At 39.0% G+C, this 21,872-nt stretch overlaps 1 protein-coding gene across 1 annotated transcript in view; it reads left to right on the forward strand.

Annotated features, from left to right (window-relative positions):
- The first annotated feature begins 6,709 nt into the window (after positions 1-6,709).
- Positions 6,710-21,872, forward strand: part of CD96 (CD96 molecule) — a 37,206-nt gene continuing 22,043 nt past the window's right edge. The window contains exons 1-4 of the mRNA XM_032804457.2: positions 6,710-6,893; positions 10,774-11,205; positions 17,477-17,589; positions 19,215-19,440. Coding sequence (XP_032660348.1) covers positions 6,827-6,893; positions 10,774-11,205; positions 17,477-17,589; positions 19,215-19,440 — 838 coding nt within the window. The 5' untranslated portion in view covers positions 6,710-6,826. The remainder of the gene's footprint in view (positions 6,894-10,773; positions 11,206-17,476; positions 17,590-19,214; positions 19,441-21,872) is intronic.

The raw sequence follows: 21,872 nt of genomic DNA on the forward strand, positions 1-21,872 counted from the left end.
GAAGTTGGTTCTGTAAAATATATTACCTTATCCACCTTGTGTCTCTAATATCCTGGGGCCAACATAGCTACAAGAACAACACTGCAAACAATCTTATGTGGCTGAGTTCTTCTAATTTGATGTTTTTTCTAGATGGGGGTGGTCAGCGAATAGAATATGCTTGTAAACAAATGTATTTGGTGAAGGGCTAAAAGGAGAAAACTGCTGTTTTGCCACAGTTTAAGTAGAAGCAGTCACTAACAGGCAGGGTTAATCTGACAGGCATCGAGTTTGCCTTGGAAAATAATGGCTCTTGGCAGTCTTTAATTTGCTGGAAACCCTCAGTCTGACTCTGTCATAGTAGTTTTTCTTTGTTAGTGCGTGGTGGTGGTGGTGGTTGTTTTGTTTTGTTTTAAATAGGATTTGCTTTTCCTGTCAGCTGTACTCTGTGATACAGTGTTTAGAGAGTTATGTTGGTTCTGGCAGGAGAGAAGGTGATGCTCCGGAGCTGACTGGGATGTAAGTGAGAAAGCTAGTTGTTTTCACTTATTATCCTTTAACATTTATGTTTCACTTTGAAGACTGAATATATAGTTCCTTAATAGCTTGAATTTCCTAGAGATGTCTCATCTTTTGATTTGTTGACCGTCATTGCTGTTTGGCTTTTAGCTATGTCATGAAATTTAAAGCCTCAAACTGACTTATGCATTAATTCATTGAGGAAGAATCTTTCCCACAATGATCATATTTTCTAGTAATGTCTTGAAAATGGCCCTGGTTTAATCCAAGAAGTCACTAAGATAACTTGCAGTGTTTCTAACAGTTAGAACACAGGACAGGGAGTCAGGGTTCCTGGGTTGTTACCCTAGCATTGCCATTTTGCTTGATTTGGGACCTAAGATGTATCAGTTCATTTCTGTACCAGCTTCCCAATCTCTACAATGGAGAAAACAGTATTTATCAGCTACATAAGGATGGTTAAGAGACTTCATTAAAGGGACATTGTCAGGTTAATTTGGCCTCAAAGCTTCTACAGAACTAATGGCCAAATTAAATGTTGGCATAAAGGTTTGTCTTTAATTCTAGTAGACACAGTATTTAAAAAAACACAACAACAAAAAAAACTCGACCCTACTGTGTCAGCAACTGTGAGCTTGTGCAGGCCAGCCTGGAAATTATTATATGCAAAAGTGAGTCTGCTTTCATGATCCAGTCCAAAAGAAATAATAATAATAATAATATAATAATGAGTGAAAAGTAAATATATATTTTTAAATGTTTGTTTCAGAAACAAAAGTTGCTGTTGCAAAAATTATTTTTGAAATGAAGATGAATTTTAACTTTGTCTGCATGTAGATGGTTCTGAAGGGTCTCCAGACGAAACTGAGGCCCCACTGTGTTAGGCACTTTGCAAACACAATGTGAGAGATAGTCCTTATCCTGAAGAAATAACACTGTGTGCATCTTGTCTATTTACAAAGGTTGGGTGAGGAAACAGAACAGTAAAGTCACTGGCCTGTAATCATGCAGACGGCCAGTTACAAAAACAGGACTAGAACCCAGGTTTCTTCACTCCTGTCCCAGTGTCCTATCCCATTAGACTAAACTGTCCCGGCCCCTACCTGAGTGGCCCTTTAATCATAACTCAGTGAGCTGCTTTGTTGAAAGTTGCCCGGTAACAGTAGTTATTACTATTTTCAATGAAGTTCAAAACCAAAACAGGGTGGCAATGTAGCAATATTGGTGCTAAACATCAAGCAAACCTACTTTAGTTTACTTTTTAATGAAATTCCGTCTTCAAAGTATATATTGCTTTTTCATCTGGCAGCAGTGCTTCCTTTAAGCAATGTTTAGAGGACTCTAGTTTGCAAGGGTAATCATTCCTTGCCTCCAGCAGGACTGGTTCAGGCCCCTGCATTTCTGAAAAGGTTCTCTTTGTGAATAATTGAATTTGTCCCTAGAGTTCAAGATTTCTTTTTCTGTGGGATCGTTCTGTGCCGTTCTTCTTTCTTCTTGGTTGCTGCTTACTGTAATTGAGGGAGAAGAATTGTATTGCAATTGAGGTTTTTTGTGAACATGAAGTATAATGGAGGGGACCGGCATGACTTCCATGGAAAAAGTCATTTTTATCATTCAAAATGCCTGCTTTAGTGATGAATGCCTCTGCAGAAAATAATTAGAGGACCCCTACAGCCATCCCCGCACCCCAAATTGGATACACTTACTGTCATAAAGGAGATGAGATGAATTTAAGTTATTCGAGTTGTGATGTACTGATATGAATTGTCAGTGCCATCTACTGGCTGCAAATAATAATTGGTCTCCTACATTCAGAATATGTCAGACAAATACTAAATCTACATAAGAGAATTCTGAGGGTGCCTGAAAGCACGAATAGTTTGCATTCACAGAACACTTTTTTACATAAAGTGTCTGAGTGCTTTACAGAATGAAATGCACATTATACAGTCCAACCACTATCGAAATGATCTCACCTATGTGGTGGAAAGCAATAACTATTCATAAACATGGCAACACTAAGTTTGAGACAAAGATTGAAGAAAATTAGGAGACCCAAGTGGAACTGCAGAAGGGATTCAAAGAGGCAGAAACTAATTTCCATAGCTGGAATTTAGACAAGGCACTGGAGCTAACATCCCTATTCTTACAAAACAGAAGTTGGATCTTTAATGATTGACAGCTGTAGTATGTTTGTCTTAAGTCTTCTTCTCCAAAAGACTCTGCTGGGGAGTCCCCCTCATGCAGTGCTGCCCACATCCAAAAAACCCCACTATCTCAAGCCTTACCTACATTGGATTTTTCTTAATCTTTCAACCTTGCACTACCAGCAGTGCAGCACAAAGACCTCTTGGTACTAATGTGCACTGACCTGCCACCATGTCTTCTAGTGGTGCTTTGAGGCAGTCATAGACCACATGGTGATAAATTCAAGGCTGCTACACAGGGACACTTGCTGTGTGTGGCTAGCACCCATGGAGTTGCATCTCCAATGGAGAAACTCATTGCTGACAATCTCCAACGTGCCGTCTAGTGAGCCATCATCTCTGCAGAAATATTCTATTTCTCCTAGCCTAGGCTTATTTAGCTTTGTGAAAGCTTACAGGTTCTCCCAATGGTATGTGATATGATGGCAGAAAGCTCTCCTCCTGAGGGAAACAGTCTTGTTAAAAGGTAGTGGTGGTTTTGGATGATTTTCATGCTCTCTGTTCATGAGTATTACAAAGAAGTGCTGGGTGGTAGGGATACAGCTAGTAGGTGGAGACAAGTTTTGCATCTCCAATATAATTGTAGATTACATTGGCAGTTGTTACCTATTGATGTTGATCTGTCATTCCTATGGGTGAGCTGTTGTGTTCAGAGTAAGACCTGCGAAATCTGGAGGCAGGTTGGAGGGAAATGGCTTGCAGATCAGCAAGCCACAATATGAATACTGAGTGACAACACTCAACCAACAAAACTCGATATAAAACCATAACATTGTCAGACCATCTGTTCCTCCAAAGAGAAACTTTGAGGTCAGGCCAAATGACCTACTGATTAAAAAAATGCCGCTGAGTGACCTTTGTGTGGATGCCTCCTACAACACACTGCCCTTGTGCTATCTTTTCAAATTGTGATGTATGTTTCTGAGAACAATAAAAGCTGCTTATGTGAGGTTTTTCTGGCATGTCACGCAAAAGCCTTTCCCCCAGTAGTTCAAAAGTTTGTTGCTGGGTACTGCTCAGCAGGGGCAGATAGAAAAACTCTATTCATGGATCCTTCTCAGAAGTTTGGAGTCAAGTTGATTTGTCTTGGACTCTTGTTTTTGCAGCTGGCTGAGACGTCAGCAATTTATCTATTGCCACTGTGCCCTGAGTTGGAAACCGGGGAGTGCACATATCAGAGTGCATTTTTGCTTCTCCCAAATGACTGCTGAAAACTATGGTTTGAACGTCTTGTTGACCATACAGCACCTCATTGCTTCTGAGCATAGTCATGACATTTACTATGTTGGCAGCACAGCTGTCTTAAGGATGGGGTCAGGATTTAAAGTAATGAGAACAAGAGATGGCATTGGAGTTACAAGCAAAGATTTATGCCCCAGTGGCCTATGTTTAGGAATGGAGATGCCGGGTTCTGGCTCAGCTAGAGCACAATTTCACTGATCAGTAATAGGGCCAGGTATTGCCTTTGTGTGAGGGATACTCACCCTGCTTCTGTCTTGCTGTTTTGTTGTCGTTTTAGAAAAAGAAATCCAAGGATGAGCAGAAAAAAGGCTCAAAACCAATTTATTCTGTTTGAAAAACCATTACCAGTGCACTAAACTTCCTAAAAAACAGACCTTGAGCTGTATGTGAAAAACAACTGTGTATAAAATAAGTAGTTGCCCACTGTAAGTGTGCAGCTCAGAGTTATTTTTGTGAAAATAGAGCCCTATTGTCATAAAATAAAGTGACACTTGTCCTCAGCAAATATTGAGTTATTCACTAGGACCTATGTGCATGCAACTAGCGTGTTGTCAGTCTGACTCTGTGACTCTGCCCTGAAGACCACTAATTTTGGCTAAGACTGAAGCTCAAGCTTTGAAATCCAGTTTCAAGTTTGCTTTTACATTATAAAACAGGCAGAAAAACACCAAAACTCTTTTTAAAGAAGAGCCACATGTATTAAAAAGAATGTCAACAATTAATCTAACACACAAGGAAAGAGGAAGAACAAAATTACTGGAGGAGAAACTGGTAGTGCTAGAATATTTTTTCTCATTTCTATTTTGAAATTTGTCCCTTTATAAGGATACTGTACATGTCTTTACTGGAATGAAATGATCTAAAATTGATCTAGTTCAGTGATACTCAGATCTCAGTGGTTCAGGAGCCAAATAAGTGATCAACATTATCCAAAAAGCCACAGTAGCGTGAATTCATTATTTCGTATACTATTTTATATATATTACAGCACATGGTATTAAAACACTGTCATTTTGTCCAGTGAGAAAATATATCTAATATTCTAACCGCAAAATGACTGGCCAAGTATTCTACAATTGGTTAATAACACAGTAAAAGCATCCTGATTGGTTAATATCTTAGATTGGTTAATAATGAATTCAGTGTTTTAATACCCTGTGCCGCAAAGAGCCATACGAGACACATTAAAGAGCCACTTGCAACTCCTAAGCCTCAATCTTAGTATCACTGATCTAGTTAAACCGGCACAAACCCTAATATAAATGTATTTAAACTGTTTGAATCTTGCTAAATTTGTATTTCTTTTCATTGGTAATTTACCAATTGAAAATAATTTATTTATACACAAGGGTTATAAGAGCAGTTTAAGTGCACCTATGTTAGGGATTTGCACCAGTTTAAGTAGATTTAGTTAAACTGGTGAGAAACTTGTCTAGTATAGACAAAGCCCAAGTGTCCCCATCTGTAATAAAAGGCAGGGACCTTACCGAAATGTGAATTAGTGGGGGCAGCAGTAAACAATAGGGATGCTGTGCAAGCTCTCAGAAACCCCAAACAATGTTGCAAGGAGGTGCGTCACCAGCAATAGTACATCTGGTTTATGGTTTTACAAATGCGATGGGACAGTTCTGTGGGATTTCTGCTTCTTTGTCACAGTGTAAATGGGGACAGGATTTGCACAAGCTCCAAGTGCAACAGCTGTAACTTTCTGCTGACAATGACAACACTGCTAACTCAGCCTGCATGATTTTAAGTTGCACGGGGTTTACCATACTAATTAAACTGTCATCCACAATTCTGCAGTTTGTAATACTGTGGCAAATAAGTGAATAGGAAACAAGACAAAAACAAAACAATCAGTAAAACTGGAAATACCCCAATGCACTAATTCTCTGACCAGTGCATGTAGGTTGTACACCAAACTACTCTGGAGGCACATGGGAAGGAAAAAACACAGAAGAATGGACAAATAGATTGATTCATCAATATTTTATGTAGTGCCACAGATGCATGTGGACCTTACCAAAACAAATAAACATGGAGTCCCTGCCATGAGGACCTTTCTGAAGGCCTGACTTTGCAAGCCCTTACTTACAGGAGTAATCTTTACAGATTAGAGTAGTCCCATTGATTTCAACTGTGTTATTAGCGGTAGTAACAGTAATGGTTTTAGCAACACAGATGCTGTTAGCTCACATAATGTTGAACAGAGTTTTTCCTGCTCTACGCTGAGTCCAAACCATGTTCCGCATCATGGCAATTGACATTATAGTACAGATATGTTCATCAATAGTAAAATTTGCTGGCCTCAATCGAGCCTGAGAGGTTGAATTAACTTTGAGAACAAAATTCCTGTCTGCTCATTGATGGGTTCTTAAAAATGTAGGAGTACACTTCACAGCAACTAGTTGCATTTCTGTTAGTTACAATGCACTCCTGCTCTATACAGCACATCATATACACTTCTTACACATTTAGGCTATTTTCAAGAAGTTTACGTTTATATTAATAACTGTGTCCATTCTGGAGTTCTTTATAAAGAATAAGACCATGCACTGAGTTTTGGATGTGAGCTGTAGAATATATGTGGTTTTCAATTTACTGTTTAGACAGCATTTTCAGAGAGCATCTTGGGTTTATATTTTGAATAAATTAGGCATGATCTTTACAGAAAGATTTTAAAAGATTAACTAATTTTACACACCAGATGTGAAAACCTCAGTTTCCTGTCAACGTTGCTCTTCTCTGAAGCCATGCTGAAATGGTGTGTGGGGGTTGATCAGATGTCTTCGCGTAAAGTAGATTGGTTTGGCTTCCTTTACAAAGAACTTGCAGCAATCACTAAGACAACTATGGAAATGTTAATGTAACACGAAGCGATGAAAATGGAGAAAAGGTGGCCTCCCTGTGCGTTGTATCTGTTCATCCTAACATATCGTGTTGCTGGTAAGTAAGTGTTTTATGGACTGAGCTTCTTTAATTTGGAAAAATCTGTTTTAAATTTCACATTAAGGCAAAAATCAAACTGCTAACAGTGATATTGTGTTTCAAGGCAACTTTTTCAAAGCTACAGTAAGATACAGATAACTACTATTAAATGTTAACTAGATGTACTGACTAGGAAGTCAGCTTCTTCAAAGCTATAAGCCATTTTCAGTTTCTCTCATTGCAAAGAACTCTCATTTTAGTAGAATATATGTTTTAGAAATGAGTACTTCCCTCCTAACTATGTGAGTTTTTTAACTTCCTCTTCCTCTCCCCTCCGAAACGTGACCATTAAATTGCAGAACCATGATACTGACTGCTTGGAAATCCTGGAAAGATTTTTTCCCGTCTGTGCACTGTATTAAGGTCTTGCAACACAAGGTTGTCACTGGGAGTATGTCTCTACAGCAGCTGATAGGTATGATTCCCAGCACAGACGGACAGACACACACTAGCTCTATTCAAACTAGCACATCAAAAAGATCCATGTGACCATGGTAGCAAGGGTAACAGCTCAAGTTAGCTGACTGAGTACAGTCCCACCTGGACCTAGGGTGACCAGATGTCCCAATTTTATAGGGACCATCCCAATTTTTGGATCTTTTTCTTATATAGGCTCCTGTTACCCCCTACACCCTGTTCCGCTTTTTCACACTTGCCGTCTGGTCACCCTACCTGGACTCCCGGCTATATACTTAGCCTGAGCTGCCACCTGAGCTGCTGTGGCCACATTGCTCTTAGCCTGCTAGATAAACCAGAGCTAGTATACGTATGTCTGCTCAAGCTGGGAATTGCATCTCCCAGCTCTTATGTAGACATGCCCCCAGAGCAAGGCATTTTGAATATTAGAATAAGACTTTAGAGAAGGGAGAATTACTGTGTCTGTATCAGGGGAGCTTAAACAAAACCAGCCTTGTTAAAAATTAGAGTGGGGCCTGAAACTCATAACACTTCATTTGTGCATCCTGACCTTTGGGGTACTTAAAACCCAGGGCTGAGTGTGCATATGAATGTTGTGGCTTGAGTCCAATTTCCAGTTCAAAAAATAAAGATTTTCCAGGTACTGCAAGATGTATCTGAGTATGTTTATCAATGACTGCATATAGATAGAGCAGGTCAGGAAATTTCCGACTGCTGTAAGGGAAATTGATGATGATAAAAATGAAAAAAAAAGTCTTAGTTTAGTTTAGATAGAGAGAAGAGCCAAGTAAAATGACTAATGAAAACCCATACTACATACACAGAAACAATTCTCAATATTAAATCTCAACAAAACCGAAGTTACGGCAAAATCCTTCAGTTGTTTATCCAGGCTAAACTCTCATTAAAGTTCTCTGCAGCTGCAGGTGTTCTGCCCTAATAAAAATCAGAGCACTGAGGAAAACAGAACTGGAAGAGACCTTGTGGTTCATTTAGTCCAGTCCCCTAGTATTGGAGACAGCCCTGTCATATGATCCCATTCAGAAATTTATCAAGCTCCCTCTTAGGAGTCCTTAGGTTGTTTGCCTCAAAGTTCCTATTGGAAGGCTGTTCCATACCCTCCCTCCTCTGATGATTAGAAAGTTTCTTTTAATTTCCAACCTAAATTTAATCATGCCCAGCCACACCAATTTATTCTGGTGCCAACATAGTCCTTCCACTTTAAGCTTAAGTGTCTGAGTTGCCCATGCAGCAGGATAATCTGAATGGGTGGAACATCTTGCAGGAAAGGGGGTTAAGTATGGACATACGGGTATCTTAATTTTTTTTTTTAATGTTGGGGTAAAATTGGAGTTGTTAAAACAATTGGCAAGATTCCAGTGCCAAGATGAGAGAGCTGCTGCACACCTTTAGATAAAATGGACTCTGTTAATTTGGTGCTGTGTTAAGTGATTAATAAAAAAAAAAGTTGAAGTATTGCAATGTTTTTCCCAAATTCCTGCTTGATGTGGCTCTTTGTTCTAATATGGACTATTAAAAATAATTTTCATTGCAAGTTATCTGTCTGGAAACTACTTAAGTGATGGTACCACTTGAACATAACAGATGCCTTTAGTAAGTAGAGGTCTTAGATCAGCCTCTGTCATCATACTGGACAGATACCGAGATTTTTATTTAGGCAAATCTTCCACTTAAATCTTAACTTGCCCACCTTACTCCCCTTTATTTTACTGTAAAGGATGTACATGATGGGGATATTAAAATGCTGGAACTAAGTGCACTTAACCTGACTATTCAGTCACATTGCTTTTCATGCTCTATTCACTTTGTTTCATGTTTTGATTATTTTAGAACCAGTTTTTCTGCAATGAGCTCCTTGTAGTTTCACAGACCTGTCCATACTGAACTCCTTGCAGGATTGGGGCATTCAACTGTAAGCCTTTTGGGGCCTGCATGTTGGCTTAATAGCTGTCAATATAGATCCTAGAGCACTATTAGTGCTGCATAAATGACAAATGAGTTCACTGCTGCATTACATGTCCTCGGTCTGCGCAGACATTTAGGGGACTGTAGAACATAGAATCATAGAACTGGAATGGACCTTGAGAGGTCGTCTAGTTCAGTCCCCTGCACTCATGGCAGAACTAAGTATTTGTCTAGAGTCAGACAATCCCTGACATGGTTACATATAACATAAAATCAAATTCTTATGTCTCTTTAAAAATTCTTAATGAATAAAATGACTTGAGGGTGTAGGCTGCAGGGTGTGGGGAGGCACAAAAAGTTTGGGAAGAGATGTAAGAAATATGGCTCTGAACGTAGCTAAACCATTTGGGAAGGAGGAGAGGGGCGCATAGTGAGAATTTTCAAAGTGGTCTTTAAAGAAGGGGAGAGGCTAAAAAGAATGCTAAGGGAGAGTGAGCCCTACACCTGAGGGTGCTCATACATATCCATTTTTTCTGAAAGTTTCTCGTGACTGCCAAATACTTCAGGTAAAAGAGTATTTGTTGTATGGCACTGTTGTTTGGTTAAGTGGAACTCTGCTGTAGGGGTCTGCTCTGTGTAATGTCATCAGCTGATAGCTGCCTGGGAACTTCATGCATATGAATATGCTGCACTCCATGTCCCTTGGAACTCAACAGAGACAGTGGAGATATAGCGCAGAGTTCTTTTCCCCAAGGAGGAAAAAGAAAGAGAAAAGGTCAATTTCACTGTGGCAGCAGCTATTTTTATTTTTATTTTTATTTTTTTAAGGCTGAAAACTTCTTTTCCTTTCACAAATGCATTAGCTCTGTATTTATATGGTGCACAAAGGACCTCAAAGTGTCTCATAAAATTAACAAACTGATAAACAAACCATACATGGGGAGGCTTCTTCCTCCAACACTGAAATACATTCACCATGGCGGAATGCAGAAGCTGTCTAGCAAGGTCCATGTAAAAGAACACCTTTTCCTATTAAATCAGCAGAAGTAATTGAAAAAGGCAGAAAGCAATTTCACAAAATAGAATTAGCAAGCAGGATTAATTACTTCTTGGTTCTTGCAAAGAGAGCTGTGGAATAAGCAGTCCTGGCTTCTGCTTTACTTATCACTTGAAAGATCTCCACCCACTAAGCTCCCCTTTCTCTTTGGGTAGTATGATGTAGTAGCACTCCCCATCCTGTACAAGCTACTTGAGCCACTGCTTATTTTTTTCTCCAGTTTCTTTTCTGGAATCTGTACTAATGATTTACTACTTCCATCAATTGCTGAACCTTCTCACTGTACTTAATATTACAGTACTGTATTTTAGGCCCCAGCTTATTATTATATAGGTGTCTCTCTCTAGTGAAGGCACCAAACAGTGTTGAGAAGAAGATTTAAAGCGGAGTTGTTTATAAGCATTGCTTGACTTGACAATTTTTCTGTTTCTTTTTAAGGCCAGCTTGAAGGCACCATTATAAACCCAGAAGCAGTCCGTGCTTTCCCTGGCAATGATGTGACTCTGGAATGCAGCATCCTGAGTGCAGATTGGATCCATCTGACACAAACACAATGGTCAAAGATCGATGATACACCACCCAGTAGAATAGCTGTATATAACCCTATGTATGGCATTACGTACTTACCTTTTTCTAAGACTTCTTATAACTATTCAGTGGCTTTCAGTAAGACTCCCCGCCAGTGCTGGGTAGATGTTAACAAGACTTGGAGTTCCCATGATGCCGGAGCAACCCAGGTGAAATGCCAACAGTGGAATCTATATTTGCGTAATGTTAGTCTCTCACTCAGTGGGCAGTATGAGTGTAGCTTTGCTACCTACCCATATGGGACAAAGGCTGCAGAAATTAATCTTACTATCAAGGCAGAAGGTAAGTGATATTAAGATACCTATTGCTTTTTGGGAACACTTGAGGAAAAAACATAACAAGTAAATGTGAATATTTTTGTCTGGCCACATTCAATTTGCTCTGTAATTCCAGATGTGCATTTGTATTGTACTGCTGCTGCTTAGACAGGTTGCTATCTCTTGGTTTAGCTGTTGTCTGAGAGCCTGGTATGCCTTGCCTTTCCGTATATAAACAGTGCCTGGTGACAAGCATAGCACAATTTAACTCATGGGCAGGAATATTGGAGCAGGTTGATGGAAGGAACCAGGTGAGTGTCAGGGAGGAGGGATGATGTGTGTTCATTAGGAACAATGATGATATACTGGACAGAGAATAGTAATTGGGAAATGGGCTGGGCCATGCAGCATCCTAGGGATAGAGGACACCTGTCTTCCAAACATACTACACTTTGTGTGTGTTGAAATTATTAGTAAAGAGACTGATCAACAGAAGGGCTCAACATCCTCAATTCCCATAGACTGATGTGTAGTGTTAATGCTGGGTGTTTCTGAAAACCAGGCTGCAATGTCTACAGGTAGCTAATTTCCTCAGTTTAAGGGTAGATTTGGGAAATGGGGATTCAAACATTTTCTGAGCCAGCTCTCAAACTTGCACTATGCTTCCTAGAAACAACTAATAAATAAATTATTCTTGTTGACCACTGCTTTATTGAAGGTCAATAGGTCTGGTATGCAGAGGTTCCAGTTTTGATTTGGATGAATTCATACCAGTCCTAAGTTTGAATTAGCTCAAAAACTAAAGTCTGCTGAACTTGCCAAGTTTCATTTCTGAGCCATATGAGGTTAATGAGTTCCACCTGATTTCCACACAGAATCATGAATATGATGCTTAGGAAACTTGGTCCAGTTTGCTGGAAGATTAGGGAACCTGGCTCAAATTTTTGATTTGAATGAAAATCAGAAATCTCATTAGTTTTGCCTGGTTTCAGATAACATTAAAAAAGTGAAGAAATGTGCTCTTTTTATTTTAGTAAGGAATTTAGTTGTTCACATCAGCTGAGTTTTCTTGGTTGCTTAAAAAACAACTGAAATATGTGATTTTGAGTATTTAACAAACTACAGGAATGAAACAGGGAAAATGACGGTGAGGACTCTGATTTGCCATTGCTTGGGCGCTATATATCTTGTTGTACTTGTTCACCTGTGTACTACATTCATGTGCATGCAGACTTTGAGGAGTGTTTGAAGGGTATAGGAAAGGTAAAAGATAGTGACATGTTTGTCCTTGAGTAGGATAGAAAAGAGGCACAAAACAGAATGGCAGATGCTGCATTAAGGGTCACCTACCTGCCCCAAGGGCAAATACTGTTGACTCAGTGGCTTTAGAATTTGGCTCTAAGTTAGATCTTTTACCAAAAAAGCACATATGCTGGGATGTGCAAACTGAACCTGAGTCTCTCCAGGTTGGAGTTGTTGCTATGGTTACATATGTAGAATGTGGCTTTGAGTAGCTCACATTTGTTTTTAAGTTTCATGGACTAACATCTGGGCTGACCAGTCTCAAGAAACCTATCTGCGTGGACTTGCTGAAACAAACAAGGACAAACTATCACTCTGGATCAAAAATATGAATAGTAGGGTTGAAATGGCAAATGTTGGTTCATTGAGAACATTCCATCTTAACTCATGGATGCAGGAGATTCCTTGGAGTTACCACATAGTCTCCTCTTTGGGGATCTTCTTGCCATTTGACTAACAGCAAAAGGCAGATCAAATAAACTAGGGAAGAGAACTGAGACTATAAAGAATGTTAATAATGAATGAGTAAAACTTAGAGAGGTTATAAACTCACCAGCCACTGTGAAAATGACTGCACCAGCGCTCTGTGCTGTAGCCAAGGTGCACTTCTGACACCCCGGTGGAATAGAAAGTTCTACTTCCATGCCATGGCTATGGTACATCGCTAGAGTGTGGAGAGCACTGGGTGGAGGAAATGAAGGGAATAGCTAGATGAGCATTTGACTAAAAGCTTATTCATTGTGCTGGGTTTTCTCTCTCCTCCTTAAAGAAATGAAGCCTTTCTTCTTACTGATGCAGACCTGCCCAGCATTAGCATTACCATCTACATGGGTTAAAAGGAGGACAACAATTGTTCACGTTCAGTGAGTTTCAAACTGGCTTTGTGGAGAAACGGCACAAACCAGCAAGGTGTGCTCTGCCCCCTACTAGAGCAAACCAAACATATTACTACATTTATCAGTATGTCTATTGCCGATGTATATTTTAAGCAAGACAAAAATGGTGAACGGTGATCACATAGGACCATAGCAGACAGTTTGTTACTAGAGAACTGAATCAAAGAACTGCAGGGAAAATAGAACTGTTGACACAGGATTGTGAGAATGCAGAGAGGTAGTCTTCAAAAATACCTCCTGTACCAAGAATTCATGTTTTAAATAACTCTCCTGTTTGTCTATTGACCTTACTTAAACCTCACTGTCTGTAGCCTGCTGCATGACCTGTAACTTATCTGCTGACTCCCCCAGCCAGTTTAATTTCTCAAGTACATAGTACAGCAAAAGATTCACTCCATTTCCCCCTTCTGGACTATCATGAAAAGCTGATCAGTGCCCTTTTGTAATTCAGCGATAGTGACATTTACCTTTTTGAGTGGTCCTTCCCCCATTGAAATACATACAACAGCTTCCTCTTTTGAGCTTCCTGCAGAACATTCTGAGGGCTGCAAATCAGTGCTTTCATGACATGGGCTGCTCGCCGACTCCTCGCCAGCTGTAGCACTGCACTTCACTTCCAGGTGTGAGAGTTGTCATTGCAGACAACTGTCAGACACAGAGAGCCCACGTAGACTAAGAACCTGTGACTGAGGAAAAGCAAAAACCAAGTCTAGCACACTGTCATGTGAGCTAGACGTACTTTTGATGAATCTACTAGTGGAATCTAGTTCCAGAGCTGAAGAGCTTCTAGTTAGCGTGCACTATTACCTTCCCATAGGAAAGGCAGAAGGCCGCATTTGGTACCAGCTAACACTTCCAGGTGGCCTTCAAAGACATTGCTAAGTAGATTGTATATCATTCATCAGCCTGGAGGTGACAAGGGCATGGATAAATGGGCAAAATCCTTACTAGAATGAAGAACTGTAAGCCCCGTGATTAGCCATAAAGATTCAGTGGGCCTTTGCTGTCACCTGAGAAAAGTAACAGAACAGATAAGATTTAGTAATGATGTACCTATTATAGAAAGCAGGCTTATCCCTATCATTTCTACAATATGCTTTTTCCTGTCTACCAGCATCACCTTTGTATTGCCTGGATTGATCCTAAACTAGCTGGGTTTCATCTAGGCTCTGGAAATACAAAGATAACAGAATCTAGGAGGAGCAATAGAATTGACAGTAGTCCGTTCACTGATACTGCAGACTGAAATATGTCAGTCCCCTCTATTGGCCCCTGAAACATGGGGAACAGGAGAGAAAACAGCCTGGTGTGATGACCTTGCACTGCACAGCCTCAGGAAGGATAAGCAGTGAATCTTCAGAACCTTCTCAGAAGCAAATGGAGTTAACCTTCAGCAATCCCATCCACTTCACTGGGTTCTGCAGACAATTCAGCAGCACCACTACAGGAATCATATCCAAGGATACTGAGGGAACTGATAACACCAGCATGGGTGTCTGACCTCCATATATAAGAGCAGAGCTTCAACTTTAAAAAAAAAAAAAAAAAAAAAAAAAAAAAAAAAAAGCATCCTGTGTTTGATGGTATTTCTTGATCCACATTTGTATTTAGTTAGTTATATAATTGCTCTACCCTTTAATGCCTGTATTTCAGACTTGAAGTGCGGATACTTGGTTATTACTAGGGCTGTCGATTAATAGTAGTTAACTTAATTAAAGAAATGAATTGCAATTAAAAAAAATTAATTGAGATTAATCACACTTTTAATCACAGTGTTAAACAATAGAATACAAATTGAAATTTATTAAATATTGTGGATGTTTTTCTACATTTTCAAATATATTTATTTCAGTTACAACACAGAATACAAAGTGCACACTGCTCACTTTATATTATTTTTATTAAATATTTGCACTGTAAAAATGATAAAAGAAAGTGTTTTTCAATTCACCTCATATAAGTACTGTAGTGCAATCTCTTTGTTATGAAAGTGCAACTTAAAAATGTAGGTATTTTGTTACAGAACTGCACTCAAAAAACAAAACAATGCAGGTTCTAACGTTTTACAAGTCCACTCAGTCCTACTTCTTATTCAGCCAATTGCTAAGACAAACAAGTTTGTTTACATTTACAGGGGATAATGCTGCCCTCTTTTTATTTACAATGTCACCTGAAAGTGAGAACAGGCATTTGCATGGCTTTTTTTGTAAACCAGCATTGCAAGGTATTTATGTGCCAGATATGCTAAACATTCCTATGCCCCTTCATTCAGCCACCATTCCAGAAGGCATGCTTCCATGCTGATGATGATAGTTGAAAAAAGAATTGTGTTAATTAAATTTGTGACTGAACACCTTGGGGGAGAATTGTACGTCTCCTTCTCTGTTTTACCCGCATTTGGCCATATATTCCATGTTATAGAAATCTCAGATGATGACCCAGCACATGTTCCTTTTAAGAACACTTTCACTGTATATTTGACAAAATGCAAAGAAAGTACCAATGTGAGAGTTCTAAAGATAGCTACTGAACTCAACCCAAGGTTTAAGAATCTGAAGTATCTTCCAAAATCTGAGAGGGAGGAGATGTGGAGCATGCTTTCAGAAGTCTTAAAAGAGCAACACTCAGATGTGGAAACGACAGAGCCAAAAAAGGAAAATCAGCCTTCTGCTGGTGACATCTGACTCAGATGATGAAAATGAACATGCATCAGTCTGTACTGCTGTGGATTGTTATCACGCAGAACCTGTCATCGGCATGGATGCATGTCCTCTGGAATGGTGGTTGAAGCATGAAGGCATATATGAATCTTGAGCGCATCTGGTGACGCCGACTATAACAGTGGCATGCAAACACATGTTGTCACTTTCAGGTGACATTGTAAATAGGAAGCTGGCAGCATTATTTCTTGAAAATGTTAACAAACTTGTTTGTCTCAGCAATTAGCTAAATAAGTAGTAGGACTGAGTGACTTGTAGGCTCTAAAGCTTCACATTGTTTTATTTTTGAGTGCAGTTTTTTTGTACATAATTCTACATTTGTAAATTGCACTTTCACAATAAAGAGATTGTACTACAGTACTTGTATTAGGAGAACTGAAAAAAAACTATTTTGGTTTTTACTGTGCAAATATTTGTAGTCAAAATAGTAACATAAAGTGAGCACTGTACATTTTGTATTATGTGTGGTAATTGAAATAAATATACTTGAAAATGTAGAAATCATCCAAAAATTTAAATATATGGTGTTCTATTATACTTTAACAGTGCGATTAATTGCGATTAATTTTTTTAATTGATTGACAGCCCTAGTTATTACTACTTCAAGTGTACTGTTGTTATGGGAGAAGGAATGTGTGCTCAGACTGTTGCATTCATATCTAAATTTTGTTGTGTGATTACTAAACAAAACTTTCCTGGGCAAAGCTGCTATAAGAAGGAAAAAAAACAGCATGATTGTATTAAAAAAGAATCAATGGTAGAAAAAGGATCGAGTGTTAAGAGTTCTGTGCTTCATTTCCAGCTGTGCCACTGTCAATGTGACCTGGATCAACTCGCTTAACACCTCTGTCTCTTTCCTCATTCATAAAACAGGGAGTATATTTAACTCACATGAGATGATGCAAGGCTTACTCAATGTTTGTAAAGCTCCTTGAGATCCTCAGATGAAAAGTACAAAAGATGGAAAAATTAGTGTTAAGGTTTATTCCAGCAGAAGAAATTAGAAGTTTCAGAGTCTTATGTGTCTCAGAAGGAAGGAACAAACTCAGTTTTTTCCTCCTTTCCAAGTTTTCCTGCTGAGAGTAAATCTTGATTATACAACTAGCAGAATTTCTTTTGCAAGTACTCCAAAATTACAATATTCCTGTTAAACTCAATAGTACTTTCAGGCATAGCGTTGCTTGCAGAATTGGGACCGCGGTTTTCAGTTAGCAAATAAGCGTGTAAAAGATTATTGTGCTTTTGGAAGTATTTTAACTGAATTTTTAAACAATCAACAGCATAGGAACAGCAGAGCAATGCATGTTTTGTTTTAAAGCACATCACATATTGTGCTAATGATTTCCTTTATTCTTGTTTTTTGCTACAATTATAAAAGACGAGAAGCACTATAGGGTCGTGGAAATGCTATTAAATGAAACGTTGGAAATTCCATGCCTTGAGAACATGACTTCTGTAAATTTGTCCAGGTACCCTTTGAAATGGCTAATGGTAAGTGTAACTACCCTTCATTATTGGTTAAAAAGTAAGGAAAAAACATAGCAAATAGAAATGTTATACTTTGCACAAGGGACTGCAAACAGTTAAAGTAAAGGTTTGTTAGACAAAAGGTATAAATAATATCAATACCTGAGTAAACATCAGACTGTGACAACAGGGACGAAAAGCTAGAAATGCAGTGTCTCCACAGTTGACAAGCGGCATACATATCACTGGAAACAGTGTGTTAGAGAACAAAGGAAAAACATTGCTATAGTGGTTTAATTTTTCACAAAATAATTGAAACCAAGAGTTAGAAAGGGTAGAGAAATTGGTAAATTGAATAACCAAATTAAAAAAAACCCCAACCCTCTGCACCATTTTTTTTAAAGTTGTTAAATTCTTGCTTTGTTGGTGCACTACCAAATGTTCAACATCATGCAGGGTTATCTCATAATGTACTGAGCTGCTCCTGGTTGTTTGATAAGCAATGTGTCTGGTGATTTCAGAAACAGAAAGTGAGACTACACATGGATATTTTTGCTTGCTGCTAACTTTCAATTTAAGAATGGAGAGAACAAAAGAGCTCTCAAACACAGTTGCCTAGACATGTGAAACCACATACAAAACAGGTTTAGAAGCTCTTGGCTTGGAGTTGAACAAGTTATTTTATGCATTGCATGTTACTTTTTGCAAGAATCTTTGTATTTTTTCCAACTTTGTCTTGTAAGATTAGTTTTAGTAGTTCAGAGATGAAGATGAGCAAACTATGTCCTTGGCACTGCCCATTAATTTCAGTACCTTGTTTGTTCTTTTTGGGGCTTATATCTGTTGGCATCTGTTACTCTTGAAAAGCTCTAATTGATAGTGTCTTTGTTAATCTGACCTTCAAATATAAGCATAAGTTTTATTTTCTCCAGTGGCTCTATACCCTTTGGCTATCAGTTTGGATCACCTCTTCTTTGTACTATATTTATCCTAAACTTAGAAATTTTGTAGGGCAAGTCTTCACATTGAATTAACATCACCAAATATAAATTAGCACAAACTATAAATTGGAAAAAAGAGCAAAGGTTCTGCATTTCAGAATGTGCAAGTATATGACACATGTTGAGATTGTGTGTGTAGAAATGCACAGAGAAAGGGAATCAATCTTAACTATAGGCATTGCTACTAGCTCCGGTGCACAGGAGTCAAAAGATGATGATGAAGTTCGGCTTTTCAATTAGTTTGGTGCAACTAAAAATAAAAAAAAATCAAAAGATTAAGAGAAGCCTCTAATTTTTCTCTAATCTTAAATGTGCTAAAGTTGCCCAACGCTGTGTGGAAGGGTAGCTGTAGGTGGGAAGGACACATGTCTAAGCCACAGGACTACAGTTCAGGAGACTTGATCAATATCTCGTCAACCAGCTACTCTGTGTCTATTTCCTCCATATGTAAAATGGAGATCATGACCATTTTTGTGATGGGCTCTGAGATCCAGGAATTGAAAAGGCTATATGAGTGCCAAGCTTAAATGTTGCAACCCAAGAATGATCCCTCAGGCTTTGATTCAAAGAAGGTGAGAAGGAAATGGTTGTGATGGAGGGAGGGAGAAGTTAGTCACTGGAAGAAACATCTGTCTGTGTTTTAAACAGGGGGAAAATGGACATGAAGAAACAACTCTTATAATCAAAGAGTTCTACCACCAGGATGTGAATAAGACTAATAGCCTATTGTATAAGGGAAGAATTCAGCTGGGTCCAGATAATGCACTAAAGATTTCCCCAATCAAAGTTGTTGACGATGGCAAGGTGTTCTCTTGCCATGTGATGTACCATCCTGAAAGAATCTTGACGAACATCACCAAAGTGAAAGTATTTGGTAAGCGGTTTATGACAACTCTTCCTTTTTGCATTATAAAGACTTTTGATTCACGCTAGGAAGACAGCCATTTTGTTCTTGTGAATTACTTCAGAAAATAAATCCACATTTCTTAACAAACACTTAAGACCAAATTTCCAATAACTGGTGCCAACACCTGCAACATGGAGGAAAGCATCTGTGGAAAGTACCTTACTGGGTATACAAATAGACACTCACCATGTAGACAGGTGAGTAACTAGCTCATTTGTATATGCAAGTTTGCATGGTAACAGCTGGGCATTCATGTACATTCACAGTTAAGCTCGTGCCCTTATTATGGAGATCATATAAAATTGTAGCCCTTATTGGCTTGTGACCAGGTCAATTATATATCACGGCTAAGATTTTAGTAAGTGATTAGTGATTTTGGGTGCTTCTTTTTTTTTCTTTTCTTTTTTTTTATGCCTAACCAGAAACACATTAAAAGGGCCCAATTCTCAGAAAATTACTGATCCATCCACCCTCTGAAAATCAGAGCCTTTTAAATTGTCACAGACTGAGCACCCTCAAAATGAGGCATCCCATATCACTATTTTATCAAATCATGGTCTGTTCTGTTTCAAATAGTATAGGAAATCTACTGCTGAAATACAAGTGGACAGCATTGTTTGCTGTGTCAAAGACATGGGGAATTGAGAGGGATTAATTTGCTTATAGTACATTGAGTCTTTGAAGGTACAACTCCAGGGTTGCTAAAATGAATGAGCACCTGCTCTCAGGAGTCTACAACACATCTCACACTGGGCCGATGCTCAGAATGCAAAGATTCAGCAGGAAGCAATATTTTTCAAAAAAGGAAACTCTTTGGGGCTGTCACATGCTGATGTGAGACACAAAAATAGAAGCTGATGGTTTGAGATTTCCTCTTGTGCTTGTGTGAGTCAGAAATGGCTATTATGTTTAAAAAGTGACATTTGACAAATAATTAGTGTAACCTGGATAGTCCCTTGAGCACTGAAAAGTACTGAAACCACTGCAATTAGAATAGCCCCTTGTTCAGCATATGATAAGTTAGACATTAATATCCTTTGCTTGCTGTTCATGTAAACTTGTGTCAGGGTGGCTGTGCACAGAGACACGTACACCATCATGTTAGCAGGAAATGGTAGGGGGCAGAAGCAGAGCAGACTTCAGAATAAACTAGACAAACCAAAACCTTTTGCTATGCTCTTTGAGGGCCCTGCAGTAGCCTCAGCCCAATCCCTAGCAATTGGACTGAAGAAGAAGGGCACTATGCTTTATATTGCTTCTGTCTTGGGCACTCTTCCCCTCCTGGTTCCCATTCTGCAGAAAGGTTGGAGGGGGATTCAGAAGCTGACTTGAGGTCTCTCAAATCTTAGTCACGCATGTTCAAAAGGCAAACAGAGTGCAGATCAGAGGGACTGCAGCTTGCTTCTCTTTCCCCTTGTTTATATTTAATATTTTATCAGGTGTAAAGACTAGTGTTCATTCTCCTTTCTCCTCCACTATAGTGTATGTGTATGTCTATATTTTTATTACCTGAGTGCAGTGTCGGTATATGTGCTGTATACAATACTAGGGGATACACTCTGTCCAGCTGTTCTCCTTTTATACCTCAGACATGGTGCAGAAGGAGCAGAGACTGAATACAATTATTGCTGTTAGAGCCTCTAATAGGCATCATTCATTCCTAGCATAGGAGCTGGGATGGGGCAATCAGGGGGAGTGGACATAGCACACTGATTCAGCAGTCTCTAGATCTCATATGGTCACTTGGGGATGACAACTAGCCATCCCAGGTGGCAGCAGCGCCTCCACTATGAGCTGGACAGAGAATGAAGGAGCTGTAGCTTTCTCCCTAACAGCCCTCCCCATCTCACTGCTATGTCCCGTCTTAACTTGGCACAGCAGAGATACTGACCCTGTGTGTAAGAGTCAATGATAGCAATTAAGTGTTATATTGGGTCTATGTTACAGTTCAAGTAAGATATGATATAAAAACAAAGCCAGGGACCTGATGGATTTATTTAGTGCTCCCCTCCATCCCCCGTAAAACATCAATAAGCAGTTGGAGGAGGGGTTAATAGAAGACTTCTGGAACTATGTGTATAGTGAACGTGCCTTTTCTTGAACTGAGTGCTCTGAGTTAAGTTAGCAAGAATTGTTGTTTTCAAGTTTAACTTGCCAATGATTGACCAGTCAAATAAAAGTCCAACAGCAGAAATCACTGTGCTAGATACCAAATTCCTCCTGGACCCAAAACATCTGTAAAGATCCTAGAAAGCTAAATGGATGCCAAACAATTGATAGAAGCTTAGAAGTTAGATGGAAAATTCCTTTTCTTGTAGATGCAGGATTGAATAGTTGCACACTAAATGTAATATCATGAAACAGAGAAAATAGCATGGCCAGAAACCAACATGGACTTG

The sequence above is a fragment of the Chelonoidis abingdonii genome, chromosome 1 (assembly GCF_003597395.2).
Source record: "Chelonoidis abingdonii isolate Lonesome George chromosome 1, CheloAbing_2.0, whole genome shotgun sequence".
Lineage (NCBI taxonomy): Eukaryota > Metazoa > Chordata > Testudines > Testudinidae > Chelonoidis > Chelonoidis abingdonii.